This window comes from Capricornis sumatraensis, chromosome 1 (assembly GCF_032405125.1).
Source record: "Capricornis sumatraensis isolate serow.1 chromosome 1, serow.2, whole genome shotgun sequence".
In the NCBI taxonomy this organism is placed as follows: Eukaryota; Metazoa; Chordata; class Mammalia; order Artiodactyla; family Bovidae; genus Capricornis; species Capricornis sumatraensis.
The window spans coordinates 238,855,980-238,877,188 of record NC_091069.1 but is presented as its reverse complement, the minus strand read 5'-3'; the positions used below and the strand labels follow the sequence as shown (position 1 = coordinate 238,877,188).

Genomic DNA, 21,209 nt, shown 5'->3' with positions numbered 1-21,209 from the left:
TTGTCTTATTTTTCCAAATAGCTAGTATAGTTCTTCAATAGGCTAGAATTAAAAAAAAATAGTTGGGAAGGCAGCAAAATCATCACTGAGGGTAAAAATAAACTCAAATGGTAAAGTAATAATTTGCATGACATAGTTGCATGATAATATTTAATTTTAGTATTTATAGTGGAAAACAACTTATGTTTTGAAGTTATATTTCAAAACTTACATTGTAAAAAGTAAAAAATAGCTATGCAGCCACAAAGCTAAATTTCTGTGTAGCTTTCAGAGGTAATAGAATACCCTGGAAAGATACAGAGATTGTCAGAAAATTTGGTTCTTAAGAGTTTTTTAAGGTACTTAAAATTTTTTTTATCATTCAGTTTTCAATTATGAAATGAGGATGCACAGTGTTTTTAAATGTATGTCTCCCACAATATTTTCTCACTGATAAAAGTGACAAGAATATTTTGTTAAAACTTTCTGTGAAATGTCTAACATTTGTTACTTTAAAAAATTGGTCAAATAATTTTTTGGTAAGTTTCAGTAAGCCAGATTGTGTATAACAGTGTTTATTTAGCTCACTCACTTGTGGAGTGTGGCAACTGCTTCTCGTGTCTTGATCTGGTCCAATCCGAATGTAAGGGCAAAGCGACGTGCCAATTCTTTAATGCCACTGACATGGGCAGATGTCCTATCTAGGTTGGGCCCTTGCTCTTGAACAAGTTCATTAAACAACTGGTAGAAAGAAAAAAAAGAGGAAAAAGTTCATAGCTAAGAAATATTTATTTATTGTTAGAATCGGTAACACAATTTAAAAAATATTTAAAAGCCATATGGTAAGATATGTTATTTCCCTTCTTGTATTAACAGTAGCCACACTTTCCCCTTCTCCAAGTCATCTACTATTATCTACTATTTCTTGAGCTCATTTTCATGCTAGTTGTGTGATTACATGCAAACCAGAATTTATTTTTCTACCAAAAGGAACATATTTTGGGTTGGGGAAAATGTTTACAAAAATATACTATGTATTCTTTTTGTTGTTTTCACAGGAATGGCAATATATAAAACGCAGGATTCAGAACTTTGTTTCTCACTCATTACATTATGTAAAATAAGATCATTAAGGTATATGAAATGTTTTTTCCCATCCAATGACAAAAGACACCAAAAAAGTTCTAAAACTGAATGACGGGTTTTATAATTACATACACATTACATGTATTGCATCAAAATAACAGAATCAAAACTCTGGAATACGAAAGAATATAAAAGCCATCGTCATTCTGCCACCAAAGTTAGACACATGTATCTGCCTCCTCTTTTATTATGAGAGAATGAACAGTCCAAGCTCTGATCTAAAGCCACACTCCCTGCTTATGTACTGAATCTCACCCCCTTTATCTACTTAGTGGTTTGGTCCTGTGTACTGCTTTTTCCTGAATCATTAACTACTCCCTCTCTGTTAGATGCATGCATCTTAAAAAACAAACAACCCTAACTTCTTGATTCCATCTCCTCTGCCAATTACGGATGCATCTGTCACGTTCTCTTTATACAGCGTTCCTGAGAAATACTGTTTATATTTGTTTGCTTTACTTCCTCACCTCCCAACCTCTCAATTCACTCTAGGCACACCAATTCATTGAAATAGCTTTTATCTTCTATTAATTATGTTGTCTACCTTTTTATGTTTCTTTAGCAATAGACTGGCTTAAACTACTTACTCTGCCATGACTAGAAACAGCAGTTCTTCCAGAGATTTTCAAATTTATTCATGAGTAATTGTTTATAAATTATTAAACTTTAAAATGTTTTCAGAGATATTTGTACACAATAGCCTTAAACTCTAAAATTTACATTCAAAATAAATACAAAGAACATATTTCACTATATAAAATTCAAGGAATATCAAAGTAAAACTCTCTTTTCTCTTTCCCATTATATATCATTCTTCTCTCCAAAGGTAATCAATGTTAGGGTTAAAGTTTGAAAGTTTTTTTAGATCAATTTAGACACATTAATATATTACACATACATAAAGTTTTAATTTTTGTTTATATGGTATTGTACTATATTTTGTCCTGAAACTTGCTGTTTTTCACTTAATATTTTGTCTTATAATTTTTTTAGCTATTTCAGAATAAGTTTATTTTACTAGTCTTATGTTGATGAACATTTAGAGTATTTAGAATCTTGCAATATTACACAGACTGTTGCAATAAAACTGTCTTTCATATACATGGTTTTGTGCGTACCTGAATGTATCTATGCAGATACCTAAGTAGGAAAAAACTGATTCAAAAGGAATGTATATCTTAAACTTTGAAATATACTGCAAAATTATATTCCAAGAAGGTAGGAGAAATTGCTTTCACGAAGGACCTTTTTCTTAGTGTATGTTTAACAATCATTGGTATATCTATCATTTTAATTCTTGCCAGTCTATTTGGCAGTGATAAATATCTCCTTGTTTCAATTTGTATTATATTAATTATTAATGAAGTTATGTTTTTTCACGTTTATTGCTTTTAAAGGAAAAGTTGCCTCTTCTGAAAAGTGGCTTTTTTCATTTGCTCACTTTTGTATGGGATTTGTTTACCTTTATTACAGATTTGTAGGATTTGCTATGTATGATTAAAAATATTTTCCCATATTCTGTCATTGGTTTTTCCATTTTATTCAGAGTGCTGGTTGATGTATAAAGCTGTTTAAGTTTATATATATATTATATAATCAATTTTTACATTGTGACTTCTCTCCTGGAGAACTTCTCTACTCCAGTATATAAAAATATCCTTTTATATTCTTTCAAACTTTTAATTTTTAACATATATATATAATCCACCTAGTAGTTATTTTGGCTACATGTTCGGTAGGGCTATTTATAGCCATTTCTCCAAATACATAGTCAATGGACCCATCACCTATTAAAAAGGAGCTGATACTTTCCCCACTGACCTTTATCAAAGGCTAAATATATACATACATACATATATACCTATAGCCACTACCACCCCTCATCTCTACTTTAATACTAGGCATTTATTAGGAGTCTTCTTTAGAAAATGCATGTGACATATTTTCTTATTTGGATACTACTGTTGCCCCTTTAATTATTAAATACTTTTAAAATGTATTTTTATATTTGTTCTTTAAAAACGATCACTTTTTAAATATCCAATTTGGCATTTCATTTGGTCTAAGAGTAGATCACCTTAGGATTTCACCCATTTGAAATGTAAACTATAGGACTGTCTTCCTAAAGAAAAGACACATAACACATCTTTGTACCAGAAAGTATCCATAGTAATGTAGTAATATACTGATCTAATTTAAATGAGGTAAGATAACTAGCATATAATAATAAGCACATGCCAATACTCAATAATATTAATACTACTCATTTCTTTTCCTTCAAATTTCTTACCTGTTGTAAACTGAGAATGAGGGTCTTGGCACACTGAATTTTATCAATTTGCCTAGTTTTACTCAATGTTTCCTTAATAATATCACCATAGTCATTGTAATACTGTAAGGAAAAGAAACACAGCTTTAAAACTGTTGACATTTCATGACATAAAGAACAGGCTGGTGAAAAAAACGGAAAGGTGAGTAAGGACATGTTTAATTTTTCATGTTAAAAACCTAATGAGAGTTAAAAGATATTGTCTAATGCTAAAAAAATACACATTGGACATTTAAAATTATGAAATAAATAATAAAACTAGAAAACTGGGAAATTCAAAGAGGAGAAGTGATATATGTGAGCAAAATTACTCATTCTTTACAACATGGATTCAACAGACACCACTTGTCCAGATCAAGAAACAGAACTCTGATAGAAACATCTTGAAGAACTAAAACCTAAACAGTCAAAATTGCTTACTTCTGAGGAGAGGGCCTAAACAAAGGAAGGGTAGATTACAATAACAGATTTAACTTTTCATTAAATATTTTTGTGTACCCATTTCCCCTCACAATGTCTGTATTTTACTATTATATATAATATAAAAAATAAAAACCGATTTCTTCAACAGTGATTAGGAAAAATTCAACTAATTTTATAATTCAATTTTTTGATACAGGATTTAAAGAGTTTTCCTTGTGAGTAAATACTTTGGAGAAACTCTGAGACTATTAAACCTGGATGTTATTTCCCAACTAAAGCCTAAAACCTGTAACCTTTGTAAAGAAATGAGTATATTAGCTTGACAATTGCATTTTATCTTCAAGAAGATGGGTATATACCCATGATGGGAGGCGCAAAAAAAAAAAAAAAAAAAAAAAAAGGGAAAGCAAAAGAAGGGGAAATATCTCAAAAGAATCATCTTTTCAGTGCAATTAAAAATTATCTCAGTGAAGACAAAAAGAAAAGGATGCATGAGAACACTAAAGTAGTTCAACAGGTAGATCAACAAAAATTCCAATTTTTAATAATCACATAGAGAAATGAGACAAAAAGCCAAATAGACAAGGATATATAAAGAATAGTACACAGTGATTAAAATATTCATAAAAAATTAAAGCCTATAATGAACACAGGTGTGTAAAAACTGCTAAGGATGATAAAAGTTTAGATAAAGCCTATTTCTTGAACCCAAGACAGTACTGCTGAAGGACGACAAGGAAAACCATGGTAAGCTCATATTCATCCAACCAAGCCCTATTTAGATATTAGTACTGGAAGCCTGTCCTAGTTGCTCACTTAAGTGTCTATGTATCTGTGCTTGCTTTGTAATTTATACATCATCACAATAATCATGCTGAGGTTTTACATCTAGTGCAAAGAGTTAAGCTTTAAGTTAAAGAAACCAAATGTCAGTTTTTGCTACTTTAATAGTTGTGTGTGATCTTTGAAAGTTACTCTGCCTCTCTGAGCCTTGATTTCCTTTTCTATAAATGATGATTTCCTAAATCACAGTTAATGCAGTCAACAAAGATAATATAAAATCCTTAGAGCAGTCTCTTGAATATAAATGGCATAGAACATAGGCAGCTATTCATTATTAGCATGTTATATAATGTTTACATTTCAGTTTCTCTGTAATCTATAACTGCCATACTACAGAAATTATGTCTTATTTAAACCTCTGGCTACCAACATAGTACTCATCACATTGGAGTTGTCTAGCAAAATATTTAGTTACTGTGTCATAACTAGAATGGGGCCCAAACATGGACAAAGACACAAGTGAATGAATGGCATACACAATATTCTGAACATGGGCAAAATAAAATACTGTCTCTGACATAAAAACAAGGCAAAAATACGTACACCGATAAGTATGCCTGTTAGGTTTTATCATAAAGATTTTTGAGGACTGCTTTTTTTGAGTGTCAGAAAAAAATGGAGCTTCTGGGAAGAGCAGCCAGGAAGTCAGATACTTATCAGAATGGTGTAAAACCCTCGACATCTCCTTACCTCCTGCAGGAAAAAATCCCAAATTCTCACAAAACATATAAGGTCTAACCTCATTTAATATCTTTAAATCTTACCTCTAGCTCCATTCTCATAAGCAATCTATGTTGCTATATCAAATTACTTGCCTTTTCCTCAATTTCCTTTATCTTTGTACAAGTAGTCCAATCTGCCTGAAAGTCCTTTAACTAGTTCTTTGCTTGACAAATGAATGCTTCTCATCTCAGACTTAGTTCAAAAGGCACGTCTAACAGTTTTCATTAACCCTCATATTTCTTAAGAGTGCATCTATTTTATATATTTCCAGGGACCCCTATACTTATCTCTCTACATTGTAGAAATGCAATTATCTAATCACTTGATTGTCTCCAGCTTTAGACCACTTTGGAGAAGGAATTGAAAAATCTTTGTTAACTTTAGTGCCTGGCAGGTAGCATGGTAGGCACACATATAAACATTATCAGGAGAGATGTCATAGGGAAGAGAGAGCGTTTTCTTCCATAAGAAGGGTCCAAGGCCTTAAGAAAACAAAACAGCATTCTTTCTTATAAATGTAAGGAACTCGTACTTCATGGAATTGATATAATGGTATAGAGTGATAAAAAACTCATAAAAAAGAGAAATTTTAAATATGTCAGAAAACCGTCAATAATATTTAGGTAAAAGCTGTCAATTTTAGCTTGCTCACTACTCTTTCATTTTCAGTAACTTGTAAGGCACTTGGTGGAATGAGAAAAACAAGAATATGAAGCTGCTATCTTAATCAATCAATCAATCAATGTCCTTGACCCATTAAAAAAAAGACTATGAAACTATACCTTCATGTAGTGTTTAAAGATGTCTGCAGCTGCATGCATGTCAACAATATCATAGATGATAAGTTTGCTGAAGGCAGCAAGTAGATTCCTTCTCTTGTGTAAGGCCTCAATTTTATTAGCTTCATCTTCTTCATCACCCTCTAACCACAGAAAATAAATTAGTTATGAACTTTGGCCCTTTATCCAAGGTAAAACATTGTAGACAATCTGTAGAACAAATAACTAGGCTATAACTTTACAAATAGGTACAATTTAGTTTTAGATAGGATAAAAATTATTAGCTGTACTGATTATTTTAGGGTGCTATACTTAGTTACGTATTTATTAAACACTAGGCACTAAGGTTCTAGGAGATTGTCATAGCAAAGACTAGTTATATAGGTTTTTTTCTCAGATTTTTGTCATAACAATACTATTGTCCTTTTACCTCTAAAATGCTGCCTTTTTTCTGAATATTCCTTATGTGCTAATCTATTTCTACAGAGAAGAAGTTTACAGAAAAATTTAAGACACAGGGAAAAGTTTTCTTTTAGATATATATATGGGGAGGGATGGAAATTACATGAAGGAGTTAGTTTTCAGTTCTTGTCTTAAACGTGGTTACATTAGAAGCTGAGAAATAAAGCATATTTTGCAAACCATGTTATGTACATACATATTTTTTAAAACAAATCATTATCAAATGCTTTCAAACAAGTAGTATTTATTCTTCAGTTTTTAGCTTCTCAGGTTTATCTATTTCTAATCCCCCTCAAAATATTTCCACAAGTCTCCAGATGATAACAGTTGACACAGTTGTTTCAGGTTCTGTACTGACCCTCTCATGTCTTGGCCTGCTATTTAGGGAGAGTGTTCTTTTTCTCTTCTTCACATGTACATTCATAAAATAACTTATTCTCATCTTCTCTCTTCCCTTTCTATTACCTGGTCCTGTTGTGAAACATCAGTGCTTTTGGAAGTTGGAAATCTTTTTGCTTAGGACAAGTAGCAGGTAAATATTGTCTCCTGAGATTAACATGAACTCAGAGATCCTTTTTTCACAGTCTAGTATTTTCTAAAATGTTCTGTTAAATAAAGAACATTCCAATAGCACCAGGTAGATCTGGGGATTTCATATGCCACAGATCTTACTTAAGAGAGCTTAAATCATCTATTTCACAAATAAGCTATTTTATATAGTATTTATTTATAATTATTTATATTCAGTCTTATTTTGCTAAGTTTTCATCCTGTAGGCTCAGAACAATTTTGACTGGTGAGGTTTCATAATATTCTTTTAGCATTTAGTATCTTAGAGTAATGTTTTGTTAATTTAAGTAATATATGATCACTCCTCAGGAACAGAAAGGAACTCAGATGCTTTTCTTTAGAAAATTGTGAACCTGGATGCAGTTCTATTAGAGAAAAAAATCTATCTTAAACATACGTTTCAAACATGTGGGAAATGACAAATGTACACAATGATCCATTATAGTATAGCTTAGGATAGCAGAAGACTGGAAACTAGTCAAATATCAATCAATATGAGATGAATAATATAAATTATGCTATATTTAAACAATAAAATACAGTGTAGCTATTAGAATTAGAATAAGGAACTCTCTGTACTTAGTGATGGGAAAAGATCTCTAAGGTACTTGTTAAAGGACAGACACTTCACTGTGTATATTATTATTCTTGCTTTCTGACTTATATGAATGTATTAACTTTCGTTTAAAAGAGAGAAATTGTAGTATTTTTTAGGACTGAACTGGAAATCTTTTCTTCAATCTCTTGAGGTTGTTAAGACAAGATCAATATTGACAAGATGACAGTTGCAAATACCCATGCTCTGGTTCTCCTCATCTTGGTCAATGAAAACATGATCCATCACAAAACTGAGGAGTTCAGACTGAAGTCCAGTATCTGGATTAAACACCAAAGGCTGAAGGCCCTCCCTGCCACCTGTCATTAACTGGTGGCTAAAAATCATCAAAAGATCACAGAGTAGCATGAAAGCCTGGAATGAAAAGGAAATTCATCACTAAAACATTGTACAGTAGTAACTACAAATGACAATATACTAAATTAAATGCATTTCAGTAATGGTACCATAATAGAAATGCTAAGTATTCAAACTGCAGCTACTTAATTTTAATTTCCAAACATAATAAAATTACTTTTTCTCATTATATACTAGTCATATTTACGACTCTTCACTTCCCCTAAATATAAACTATTTTTTAATTTGGCTGTATTAACTCAAAATGATTAAGAGATTTTTGACTTGAACTTATAAAAAATGAACTGAATTCAACTCTGGAAACACAAATTGAATTACTATATTAATGACAGAGATTATAAATCAATCGTATACTGCATAAGCAAAAAAATAAGCACAAATCTTAAAATTAGACTGTATAATTCAATCAATTACAATATAGTACACTAAATCTGTAAGCTACCATTTTGGATTCTTCTTTTAATAATCTACTGTAAAACAAAATTTTGAACCATAGGTTAAACTTGGATTCAAGATCATTCACATAAAAAAGTGATGCAAAGCTTCACAACAAATGTATTCACATACAGAACTTTCAATATATTTTCCCATAGAGAATACATTACAGTTATATTGCCAAATTTAACCTATTTAATGGATGGTACAAAATGAACTTGTGTCATCAATTTACTGTTATAGAATAACTGAGGGCTCTTACACCCTAAAACAATCCATTCACCCCTCTCTAAAAATTGACTTCTGTGGAAAACACAATTCTGGTATATATTTGGAGATGGTTGTATACTTGGCTGTTTACCTCCAGCAAGAGTCATGGAAATTCATGAAATACATAAATTTAGAAACAAGTCACTTGAAAAGAGGAGAGCATGAAAGGAATCTAGGGAAATGTATATTTTTAACCGAGGCCATACTTTTGCATGTCACCAACAGTGATGATGCAGAAACACTGAATTTCTGGCTTAAGTGTCCTGAGTTACGTACTTTTAGATTGCACTGGTTAAGTTCAGAAAATTTAGAGAATAAGGTTTAGGAAAGATAATCTCTGTTCCCATTTTAAGTTAGATGCTGATAACTTAATAAAGAAGAGACCTTACAAATACCCTGTTTGTAAGTTGAGATAGCAGAGGGTTAAGTACTATTGTATTCTTTAACTAGATATAGATGCTTTCTAGTTGAACATCAGAATAAAAAACAGCATGGAAAAGATATATCTTTTTTTTTTTAATAGAAGCTCTTCCTAACAGAACAGTTTTAGCTTACAAAATCACTTTGTAAAAATGGTATTGCCTTGGGCTTCACTTTGACTGTCTTTGGTCTACACCCCTTGCCAAGGGTGAGAAATCTGTTGGCCCAATGGGATATGCCCATCAGCACCCCAACTTTACATCTCTGTCCAGGGACAGGGATTCAGGAACTTCCTGCCCTCACAAACTGGATTCTACTATGAGGGGCTGCACAGGCATCCTTCTGAGACACACGGCATCCCCAGTGTGTACCCCTAGGCCCTAGGATAGTTAAGGAACAACTTGTTTAAGGAAGTGATGCTGACAGTTGGATATGTGGGTTAAGCTGTTCACACGCATATGTGAGAAGTTCTACCTGGTGTGGGAAAGAGCTGAAGGTAAGATGAGAAGAAAGTGGACCCTAAGAAGCTCCCATTCTGGTAAAGAATCCTCAGGTTCTGGTATAGAACTAATAAGAATCAAGAAATCTAAACTTAAACCTGACCTCACATGCCAAGGTACAAAGATGTATAACAAGTTTGTTAGCTTACTTTATAACCTAAATATTTAGACATCTATACTTTTATGCCAGGTCCAATAAGATAAACTACGTGCTAAGAACTGCCATAAAAAATTATATCTTAAAAAAATTTACATCTTCTTATGCTTCTTCAATGCGTTTGAATTATTTATATTGAGGGCTCTTAACTGACAGTCTCTTACCTGTTCCTTCACTGGAGTATTAACATTAGATAGGCACTGCTGGCAAACAGCCAGAAAGGACTTCACTGTTTTCCTCAATACCAACAAGTCCTCCTGTAAGACACAAATTTGCAAGCATGAATTACAGTATCCTTGAAAACTGAAGAAATAATAAATGGAAAATAGCCGAACCAGTTTATTGTTAAGGAAATTCACAAAACCAAATTTATCACTGGGAACCAAATCATAATTTCCTAGTTATCCTAATGGAAGGGGCAGCGAAACTGATAATCCCAAATACTCTGTTCAATTTCGCTTTGGAATGCTCAGTATGATTTCCTCCAACATATTTCCTTTATAAATATGGTTTACTTGGGCTGGTATTAAAATTGATAGTCATTCCTATTACAAATACTAGATGTAGTAAAATGAGGAAGTGCAGCAGCATCTGAAAAAAAACCAATTAAGCAATAAACATGTACTGAATTTTTCCCATATTCTCAGCATTCGGCAAAATGTCAAGGCAAAGAGATAACTTTAAGATAGTGTCCATGTTCACAAAGAGTTAATATTTTAGCAGGGAGTTAGACCAATCATAGAGTAAATGTTTGATTTTTTGGTATCAACTCTAATTGTAGCAGACAGACATGGCTGAGTTGGAGACAGCTTCACAGAAAGACGAGCTTTAATCCAAGATTGGATAGGTGAATAGGTTTTAATCAGATGGCCATATTACAACATTCAATATGAAACACTGGAAAACTATAAAAGGAAATTTAAGTTTATCAAGTCCCTATAAAGTGCCAGGCACTGGTAAGAGGGCTGTTGTATAATTTAATATTTATATTGATTATAAGAAGTAGTTATTATTAGCAAAGATTGAAAGCAGGACTGTCTGATATCAGAGTTCATATTCTATTCACTGATTAATAAGCAAGATGCATGCAGATAACTCAGTATTATATTGATATTTAAAATAGTAATGAAGAATAATTAAACGAGCATAGGCTGGTATAGAAATAACTTTTAAAAAGTATTCTATGAAACTAAGATTCTTTAAGCTTTTCTAATTTTGCATAGTTGACAGTACTTATTCCTTTTTGGAATCTTCACATACCAAATAATGATACTTCAAAAATTACATATATTTCCTTTTGCTAAAATGAGTGCAGTTATTTTGAAGGAATAAGACCCTCTTGTGCAGAGTAGTAAAAAGGACACTGTCTCCAGAAAATTTAATGTTCCTGCAGATTAACATCCAACAATCAAACCTCAACATTTCTTGATCTTCTTTAATTTCAAAGACTCATAAAGCATCAGGGGAAAGAGACAAGAGAATAGGCAGTCACAAAAGAATTTAAGGAGTCCTTACATTGGAAAGCTTAACCCAGAGTCAGAGCAGTCACAGCAGGGTTGCTAAAAAGAGTTCTGAACAACTAAAAGTCATCTACCTATAAGGAAAGGTGTTTCAGAAGGCACAGAATGTTCAAAAGCCTGGAGGTGCTTCTGAGAGACTACTGTTGGGGTGCAAATGGGAGGAGAATGGTGAGAGAAAACAAGAGAAAGAGGACCCATTTCCATTTAAATAGAATACAATTTAAAATGTCATGTTATGTATAATATCATATATGAAACGAATCGCCAGTCCAAGTTCGATGCATGATACTGGATGCTTGGGGCTGGTGCACTGGGACAACCCACAGAGATGGTACAGAGAGGGAGGTGAGGGGGGTTCAGGATGGGGAACACGTGTATACCTGTATACACGTGTATATGGTATATGGCAAAACCAATACAATATTTTAAATTAATTAACCTCCAACTAAAATAAATAAATTTATATTAAAAAATAAAATGCCATGTTAAATTACTTGGCTATTATCCTGTCAGCAATAAGGAGCTAATGAGTAAGGATTTTTATCATGAGGTTGCTAAAAGTTTATGCTAAGGAATCATACTCTAACGAAAAGGGAGAAAGATGTAAAATAGCAAATAAAATCTTAATAGTATTAATAAATACACTCTTCTCTTGAGGGTTTATTATGTACCAAATGCTGTGTTCTAAGGGGCATGGTGAAGAGCAGGGAAGCTGGCATGCTGCAGTTAATGGAGTTATAAAGTCGAACTGAGCAACTGAATGGACGACGATGAACAGGCATAAATTTAAGTCTCACAGTCACCCTATGAAGTAAGTGATTAATATGCCTATATTACAGAGGAGGAAACAGGATCAGAGCATCTATAGATTTTAAGTGATAGGGTAAGGATCCATACCTAGTGCCATCTGACTCTAAAGCTTATGCTTCAAACCATCATCCTACAGTGCGTCATATCAACAGATGCCATAGAATATTGGGCCTAAAAATAAAATGTTGTCAGTAAAGATGTTAACACAGTGTAGAGAAATTAAAGCAGCAGAATTGATAGAATTTAGGCACTAACAGTGGTTATGTATGGATGTGAGAGTTGGACTGTGAAGAAAGCTGAGTGCTGAAGAATTGATGCTTTTGAACTGTGGTGTTGGAGAAGACTCTTGAGAGTCCCTTGGACTGCAAGGAGATCCAACCAGTCCATTCTAAAGGAGATCAGCCCTGGATGTTCTTTGGAAGGAATGATGTTAAAGCTGAAATTCCAGTACTTTGGCCACCTCATGTGAAGAGTTGACTCATTGGAAAAGACTCTGATGCTGGGAGGGATTGGGGGCAGGAGAAAAAGGGGATGACAGAGGATAAGATGACTGGATGGCATCACCGACTCGATGGACATGAGTATGAGTGAACTCCAGGAGTTGGTGATGGACAGGGAGGCCTGGCGTACTGCAATTCATGGGGTTGCAAAGAGTCAGACACAACTGAGCGACTGAACTGAACTGAACTGAGGAGCTAACAGGAACAGAGATGTTGCTGTGACTCCTAATTTCTAGGTAGTTGCCTACTAGATAGATTATGGTATAAGTCACCAAGATAGTTAACACAGGAACAAATGCTAAGGTAACAAGTTTGGCTTTAGGGATGCTGATCTGCAAATGCTGAAAGATATCGCTAGGTAGTGAGAATAGGAAAAAGAAGTCCAAAATGGCGGTGGCAAAAAGACAAGGAAGGGAAAAGTCTGTGAAAATAGAACAAACGAAGGAGTGAGGACCTTAGGTAAAACAAATAGCCCTTCTGGCTAGCCCAATTTATATAGGGCAGGCTTAGAGGGAGGAAAGAAAACATAAAGAGAGGAGCCAAAAAGGGGACTCTCAAGAGTCTTCTCCAACACTGGTTTTTCCAGTGGTCATGTATGGATGTGAGAGTTGGACTATAAAGAAAGCTGAGTGCCGAAGAATTGATGCTTTTCTTTTCTTGTATTTTGGATTGGACCGCCCTCACACCTGAGGATGTATTTTCCTTTGCTTGCCAATAAAACTGAGCTATAACACCGGTCCATCCATCACTTCAAATTTTTGCTGCGACTGAGGAAATGACATGGGGAATGCTTGAAATTCTCCAAGCCAGACTTCAGCAATACGTGAACTGTAAACTTCCAGATATTCAAGCTGGTTTTTAGAAAAGGCAGAGGAACCAGAGATCAAATTGCCAATATCAGCTGGATCATTGAAAAACCAAGAGAGTTTCAGAAAAACATCTATTTCTGCTTTATTGACTACGCCAAAGCCTTTGACTGTGGATCACAATAAACTGTGGAAAATTCTGAAAGAGATGGGTATACCAGACCACCTTACCTGCCTCTTGAGAAACCTATATGCAGGTCAGGAAGCAACAGTTAGAACTGGACATGGAACAACAGACTGGTTCCAAAGAGGAAAAGGGGTACGTCAAGGCTGTATATTGTCACCCTGCTTATTTAACTTATATGCAGAGTACATCATGAGAAACACTGGGCTGGAGGAAACACAAGCTAGAATCAAGATTGCTGGGAGAAACATCAATAACCTCAGATATGCAGATGACACCACCATATGGCAGAAAGTGAAGAAGAACTACAGAGCCTCTTGATGAAAGGAAAGAGGAGAGTGAAAAAGTTGGCTTAAAACTCAACATTCAGAAAACTAAGATCATGGCATCCGGTCCCATCACTTCATTGCAAATAGATGGAGAAACAGTGGAAACAGTGGCTGATTTTATTTTTCAGGGCTCCAAAATCACTGCAGATAGTGACTGCAGCCATGAAATTAAAAGATGCTTACTCCCTGGAAGGAAAGCTATGACCAACCTAGACAGCATATTAAAAAGCAGAGACATTACTTTGTCAACAAAGGTCCATCTAGTCAAGGCTATGGTTTTTCCAGTGGTCATGTATGGATGTGAGAGTTGGACTATAAAGAAAGCTGAGTGCTGAAGAATTGATGCTTTTGAACTGTGGTGTTGGAGAAGACTCTTGAGAGTCCCTTGGTCTGCAAAGAGATCCAACCAGTCCATTCTAAAGGAGATCAGTCCTGGGTGTTCATTTGTAGGACTGATGTTGAAGCTGAAACTCCAATACTTTGGCCACCTCATGGGAAAAGCTGACTCATTTGAAAAGACCCTGATGCTGGCAAAGATTGAGGGCAGGAGGAGAAGGGGACGACAGAGGATGAGATGGTTGGATGGCATCACCAACTCAATGGACAAGGGTTTGGGTGGACTCCGGGAGTTGGTGATGGACAGGGAGGCCTAGCATGCTGCAGTTCATGGGGTCGTAAAGCGTCAGACACGACTGAGCGACTGAACTGAACTGTAACACTGGTCCACCCACTGCTTCCAGTTTTTGTTGCGGTGAGACAGAACTGAGGAAATTACCCCCCCCCCCACCCCCGCAATATCCTACTAAAGATGTCTAATAGTCAGCTGGATGAGTTCAAAGTCCACAGTAAAGAATCTGAGCAAGAAAAGATTTGGGAATCCTCAGCATTTAGAAACAATGGAAGTAGATGAGACCGTTAAAATGAGAATATGTAAATAGGGCGGACAAAAGTACCCTGGGCAACACCAAAACTTAACAGATGGATAATAAAGGAAAGCATATGAAGAAATCTAAGAAATAGTCTGAGAAGTAGGAACAAAATCAGAATATGGCATCCCAGAGGTAAGAAAAGGGAACATTTAAAAATGAGTAAAACTGAGACTTTGTTGGTGGTCCAGTGCTAAAGAATTCACCTTGAGCACTGTACCTTAAATAAACTACTGCAGGGGATGAGGATTTGATCCCTGTTCAGGGAACTTGGATCCCATAGGCTTCAGGGAAACTAAGCCTGGTACCACAACTACAGACAAGCCTGAGCACCACAACAAAAGATCCTGTGTGTTGGACTGAAGATCCCCCATACTGCAATGAAGATCCCACCTGCTGCAACTAATACCTGACACAGCTAAAAAATAAATAAATAAAAATATTAAACAACAATAATGAATAGAATATTTTAATGATGACAAATGTCACCAAGAGAAAAGAAAAGGACTTGAAAGTATTACAAGAATAAAGCAATAATGTTATGAGTGACCTTGGGGAGAACACTTTCAAAGGGATTGTTCAGTTGCTAAGTTGTGTTCAACTCTTTTGTGACTCTGTGGACTGCAGCACACCAGACTCCTCTCTCCATCGGATTTCCCAGGCGAGAATACTGAAGTGGGTTGCCATTTCCTTTCCCAGGGGATCTTCTGACCAAGGAACCAAACCCGTTTCTCCTGCATTTACCACTGAGCCACCAGCAAAGCTCTTCAAAAGAACTTTGCTGTTGTTCAGTTGCTAAGTGGTGTCTGACTCTTTGCGACCCTATGGACTGCAGCACGCGAGGCTTCACTGTCCTTCACTATCTCCTGGAGTTTGCTCAAATTCATGCCCATTGAGTCAGTGATGCTATCTAACCATCACTTGTCGTCCCCTTCTCCTCCTACCCTGAATCTTTCCCAGCATCAGGTTCTTTTCCAATGAGTAGGCAGGCTCTTTGCATCAGGGGGCCAAAGTACTGGAGCCTCAGCTTTACCATCAGTCCTTCCAATGAACACCCAGGACTGATCTCCTTTAGGATGGACTGGTTGGATCTCCTTGCAGTCCAAGGGACAGTCAAGAGTCTTCTCCAGCATTACAATTCAAAGGGATCAATTTTCTTTCCAGGTGGCATGAGAAGTAAAGAATTTGCCTGCCAATCCAGGAGTCACAAGAGATACAGGTTCTCTCCATTCAGGAAGATCCCCTGGAGTAGGAAATGGTAACCCACTCCATTATTCTTGCTTGGAAAATCCCATGGATAGAGAAGCTTGGCGAGCTACAGTCCACAGGCTCACAAAGAGTTGGACATGACCGAGCACACACACTCATTCAAAGGAATTAAAAGGGCTTAAAACTGCAATGGTAGAAAGGATAAGAAAGCAAGCAACTCTTTCAAAAAAGTCTGACTGTAAAGAGTGAGAGGAAAAATAGGACAGCTATTGGAGAGTTCTTTGGGGGGGTCTTTGTTGTCCTTTTCATTAGAAAAAGATTTGAAAATGTTTGTTGAATAAATAACTGAAAGAAAAACAAAATGCAAGCCATGCTATGAACTAGTTTAGACCTTAGAGAAACTGTATCTCAGGATTACAGATTTTAAAAATCTATAAACAAAAGGGTTGAAATATGTATTCTCTGAGGTTCTATGGCATTCTGTGAATCTGCTGAATTAATCTAGGCACTCAAATGAGAACATACAGGTGTTAACTGGTAAACCTAGTATTCAAAGGATGAATGCTCACTCTTCCTGCTGGTACCTAGAACAGTGTTTGGCACATGGGCAGATGTTTAGTAAATACTTGCTGAATGATATCCAAGTATACATAATACAGATGATAGCACAATCTGAGGGAAAAATAAATGTGTTCATTTTACTGCACAATAAATATAGTTAAAAATGATGCCAGGAGGCATTAATGCTCTTTTATTCTCTTAAATTTCATGGTTACTGTGCAGTTTGAAGCTGTCTAGGGAATCAGCCATTGCTGGAGTTGGAGACAAAAGATTCCTTTAAAAGTCAATCATAAAGCAGATGTGCCTTATATAAAATGGTTACTTGCCAATCCATCTGAGAAGTTGTAAATTTAACATCACAACTAGGTAAGCAACCTACTGATTGCTTACTAATCAGCAGTAGCATTTTAAGAATGTAGAAATGGAAAGCAACTAAGGAAATAGAAGCTTTTTTAGCATTAAGTTTAGCATAGATTTGGACAGAACTTCAATATTCAGTGCTCAAGAAAGTTAACTTAATTGTAACCAGTTAGAACCCACTGAGAGAAGTTTAAGTACCAACAATTTTAGGTAAACAGGCACGGATACTATATATTGAACAGAGGTAGCTAATCTCAAATAGTAAATTCCTCTGAACAGCTGAGAACAAAATTTTAGTTCTTTTGGATTTCAGAATACTGTGCTTTATTTATTCATCCTATAATTTTCCCACAAACCTCATTATGCTAGCATCTCACACTACATAAAGTTAACATCTATTGGCAGTTACTGTGTACTAGGCACTAATCTAAGCTTCTCACATATTAATTCAACTGTGACGGGTATAGATATTATCACTTCGATTCTACAAATGAAGAAACAGGCTCAGAAATGTTAAACGCAGACCCAAAGACAAAGCTAGTAAGTGAGGCAGTAAATTAACCAGAACAGTTTGCCTCCAGGGTCTATAGTCTTAACCATTTTGCTATAGTGACTTTCTATAATGCAGGAAAATTAATATACTGAAGAAACAGGCAGCATTATAGAGATAAGAAATATGAAACTCAGATTACTGAAATATATAAACAAAAATGCAGGTCAACCCAAAAGACACTGAAAAAGAACAACACATGAGCTAACTTATCTGTAATAGACTGTGATTTTAAGTGACTAAAATTTTTAGGGAGTGCCTCTAACACTCTGAACATGATGGGATTTCTATTTAAATTCTTTCTAGTCAGAGTACTTGCATTATAGTGTTAAAAACTGAAGGCAGAGTTAGAACAGTAATCTCTTCTCTCAGTCCATATAAGAGAATTTAGACTAAGAATACAGTGCTTCCTTTTAAATGCTTTCCCCTAGATGAAACCAGTGTTTTCTCTTATTTTCAGAAAGCAGCTTGGGGTTAAGAGCACTCTTCCTAAAGTAGTTATGGAAAGGAATTCAAGAGTCAAGTGAGAAGATGACACTGAGACTTAAATTATAATATCTTAGCTATGTTCTTTTATATGCATTTTGCAAGTTGCTTCACTAAGAGAAGCTTTTGCTTCCCTGTAGATTTAGTGAAACCAAGAATCAGAAGATTGAAACCCAATATGCTCAAATGTGAAAGGGCTAAAAGAGCTTCAGTTTTTCAGTGATCTATTGTTAAAAATAAAAGAAATCTCTCTTAAAGAACATGATGTTTTGAAAATATACCCTAGTCAGCAAAATCTCAACAAATAATAGCCCCAAATAAGGCTAGCACAATTAAGATGGTGAATTTATCATATAAACTATATTAGAAGTTTTCTCAAAGGTACAAAGGCTCAAACTTGACTTACCCTAACATCTTGGGAAGAAAAATGCAGATTGTCCTTAAAGAGCCAAGTATCTCAACATGATTATAGTCAGTGAGGAAAGATAAGGGTTTAATTCCTAAACACACAAAACATGAAGATCTTGACAGATTTTTTTTTTTTTTTTGGTCATACCACAGGGCATGTGGGATCTTAATTCCCTGACCATGGATCAAATCTGCACCCCCTGAATTGGGAGGCAAAGTCATCCACTGAACTCCCTGGAAGATCCAAATAGGCAGATTTAAATGGGTGATTTCATTTTTGCATCATAATTTTATGTGTCCAGAGGAAGACTACATTTGGCTGTCCTTTTATCCACAACTATGAAATACAAGTTAGATAATCATAGAAACTGAAGCCATGGAAAAACTAGCAATAAATATCTAAAACTAGTTCAACATTATCTGACAATTGTACATTTTCAGAGTGTGCAGAAGTAAAATATGGGAAGTTGTGAAATAAGGACCTAGATCAGGCCAAAGATCTTAGAATATGAGAAGAAAGCCTGCTAATAATTTAGTGAAACATTTTTTGTGATTAAAAAATGGGGCACAAAACTAAGGTAGTTAAAAACAAAACCAAGGGGTTACTCTACTAGGCCAGGTACTGGAAAACCTTTTGGGTAAAGGGTCAGATAGTAAATATTTAAGTGTTTGTGGGTCATAATGTCTCTGTTACAGCTACTTAAGTTTGCCTTTGGAACAAGAAAGCAGCACATAAATGAATGAGCATTCTTGTGTTTCATTAAGACATTCCTTTCAAAAACCGGTTGTTTAGTCAGATTTGCCCCATGGGCTATATACTTTGTCTAGTTTGTATTGGGCTACAAAGCTCTTTGGACATATAAATTGCATTATACTTTTATGTACTTAGCATCATTATTAACATAAGGTTCATTAAATTATTTTTCAGCTCAACTAACTTATTATCCATAGTAAATATGACAGAAACATATTTCATTCACTTGGGACACATCAGTGGGCAAGAGACAAAAGCCTCACCATTGCTATAGGGTAAACCCTATGGAATATCTTTGAAACTGCTTTCATTCACGAGTAACTGCTACTAGCTTCTCTTCTGAAGATAAGGAGAGTGTGCCACTTTTGTGAATAAATAACAGTAAAATACTGGATTTTAAAACCCCAAATGTAATATCTAGTTTTCAGTGTTGCTTTTCTTGGTGATCTGAATCCCCACCTACTGACTCCTGCCATTGCCTCAAGGGTAATCCACTTGATCTAGGAACGCTTAAGCTGCCTACTGTAGTTCCAAAATGTCTTCTGATTTCTCTTTTCTGTGGTGTACAAAGATGCAGAAAGCTAAAGGAGTCAGAGGGACAGGGGGAAAGTAGTGACTGTCAGGAGCAAAGCGAGAGATGTGAATTTTTCAAAATACAGATGGAGGACAAAATCTACCATGCTATATTCCAAACCTACACTAGACACTGAGCATGTTTATGTACTTCCATAACTTTATGTAACAGTTCATTTAGCCTTGATTTTTGGTTTTGGCAGGGGAGAAGATTAGGAAAGCACAGTCTAGGACTGCAATTTAATGTTATCAAAGCAACAGTTATTGCTGACTAAAACATTTCTTTTAATTTAATCTTCCCAACAACCCTATCCAGCAATGAATATCACTTATTAGGAAATTAAAGTTCAAATATGAAGTAATTTGTGTACCTTTGTCACAGGTGGTAAGAAATGGAGCCAAACTTCAAACTCAATTTAACTCCAAAGGCCATATTTCAACACAAAAAATGCTGGAAAGATATTATTTATTTATAAACTGAAAGTTTCTTATATATATATAAATTGGGTCAGCAAGAAATCATTTAAACAAATATCTAGTAATTACAGAATGGCCACTGGAAAAAACATTTTCAAAATAAAAAACCTACTGCAGAAAGGAAAAGTGATTATTTTATCACTCAGGGAATATTAAATAATATTAAATACTTACATTCCTTTATTCAAATAAATGACCTGACAGGAAAGTAAACTTCCTTTAGTATTAATTTTGGTGAGAAAGATTTCCAATTTCTGTACTGAAGAGCGGGAAGTGTTATGCTTTTTTAAATATTATTTTAAAAAAATATCTGGCCACACCACACAGCATTAAATATTGTTAACACTGCTTTCAGCCTCTAATAAACTCAGTTAAAACACATTTTTACATTATAATAATGGTTATTTAGAATAGATCTTCTCAGTCCTGGCTCACTGCTTAGATCCTGAGGTATTAAATAAATTAGGAGTTAAGAGTATTTATAAAGTAGTACTTTAAAGACCACTGTCCCTGTGCAAGTAAAAACAGCATCCAAATGGACAGGCTAGGGAAGTTGAGGAAGCCTTATGCTGTCCCTTCAAGGGGTTGGAAGGCATTCCTTACCAGAAAGCAAGCTCCAAAAGGTAGAGGCCCAGGAACAGGGTTGCAAACACAGCATGGAATTCCTAATAAGATGTTGGAATCATGAATTGTACATGCCCCTCTAAGTTGAACATATTTACTTATGATTTCCAGAAATTTTTAGAA

At 35.0% G+C, this 21,209-nt stretch overlaps 1 protein-coding gene across 2 annotated transcripts in view; it reads right to left on the bottom strand.

Annotated features, from left to right (window-relative positions):
• Positions 1-21,209, bottom strand: part of STAG1 (STAG1 cohesin complex component) — a 322,933-nt gene that overhangs the window by 14,716 nt on the left and 287,008 nt on the right. For both annotated transcript variants that reach the window (XM_068987932.1, XM_068987933.1), the window contains exons 22-26: positions 10,174-10,266; positions 8,050-8,224; positions 6,226-6,365; positions 3,416-3,517; positions 572-720 (exon numbers count right to left, since the gene is read on the bottom strand). In XM_068987932.1, the coding sequence (XP_068844033.1) occupies positions 572-720; positions 3,416-3,517; positions 6,226-6,365; positions 8,050-8,224; positions 10,174-10,266 (659 nt within the window). The remainder of the gene's footprint in view (positions 1-571; positions 721-3,415; positions 3,518-6,225; positions 6,366-8,049; positions 8,225-10,173; positions 10,267-21,209) is intronic.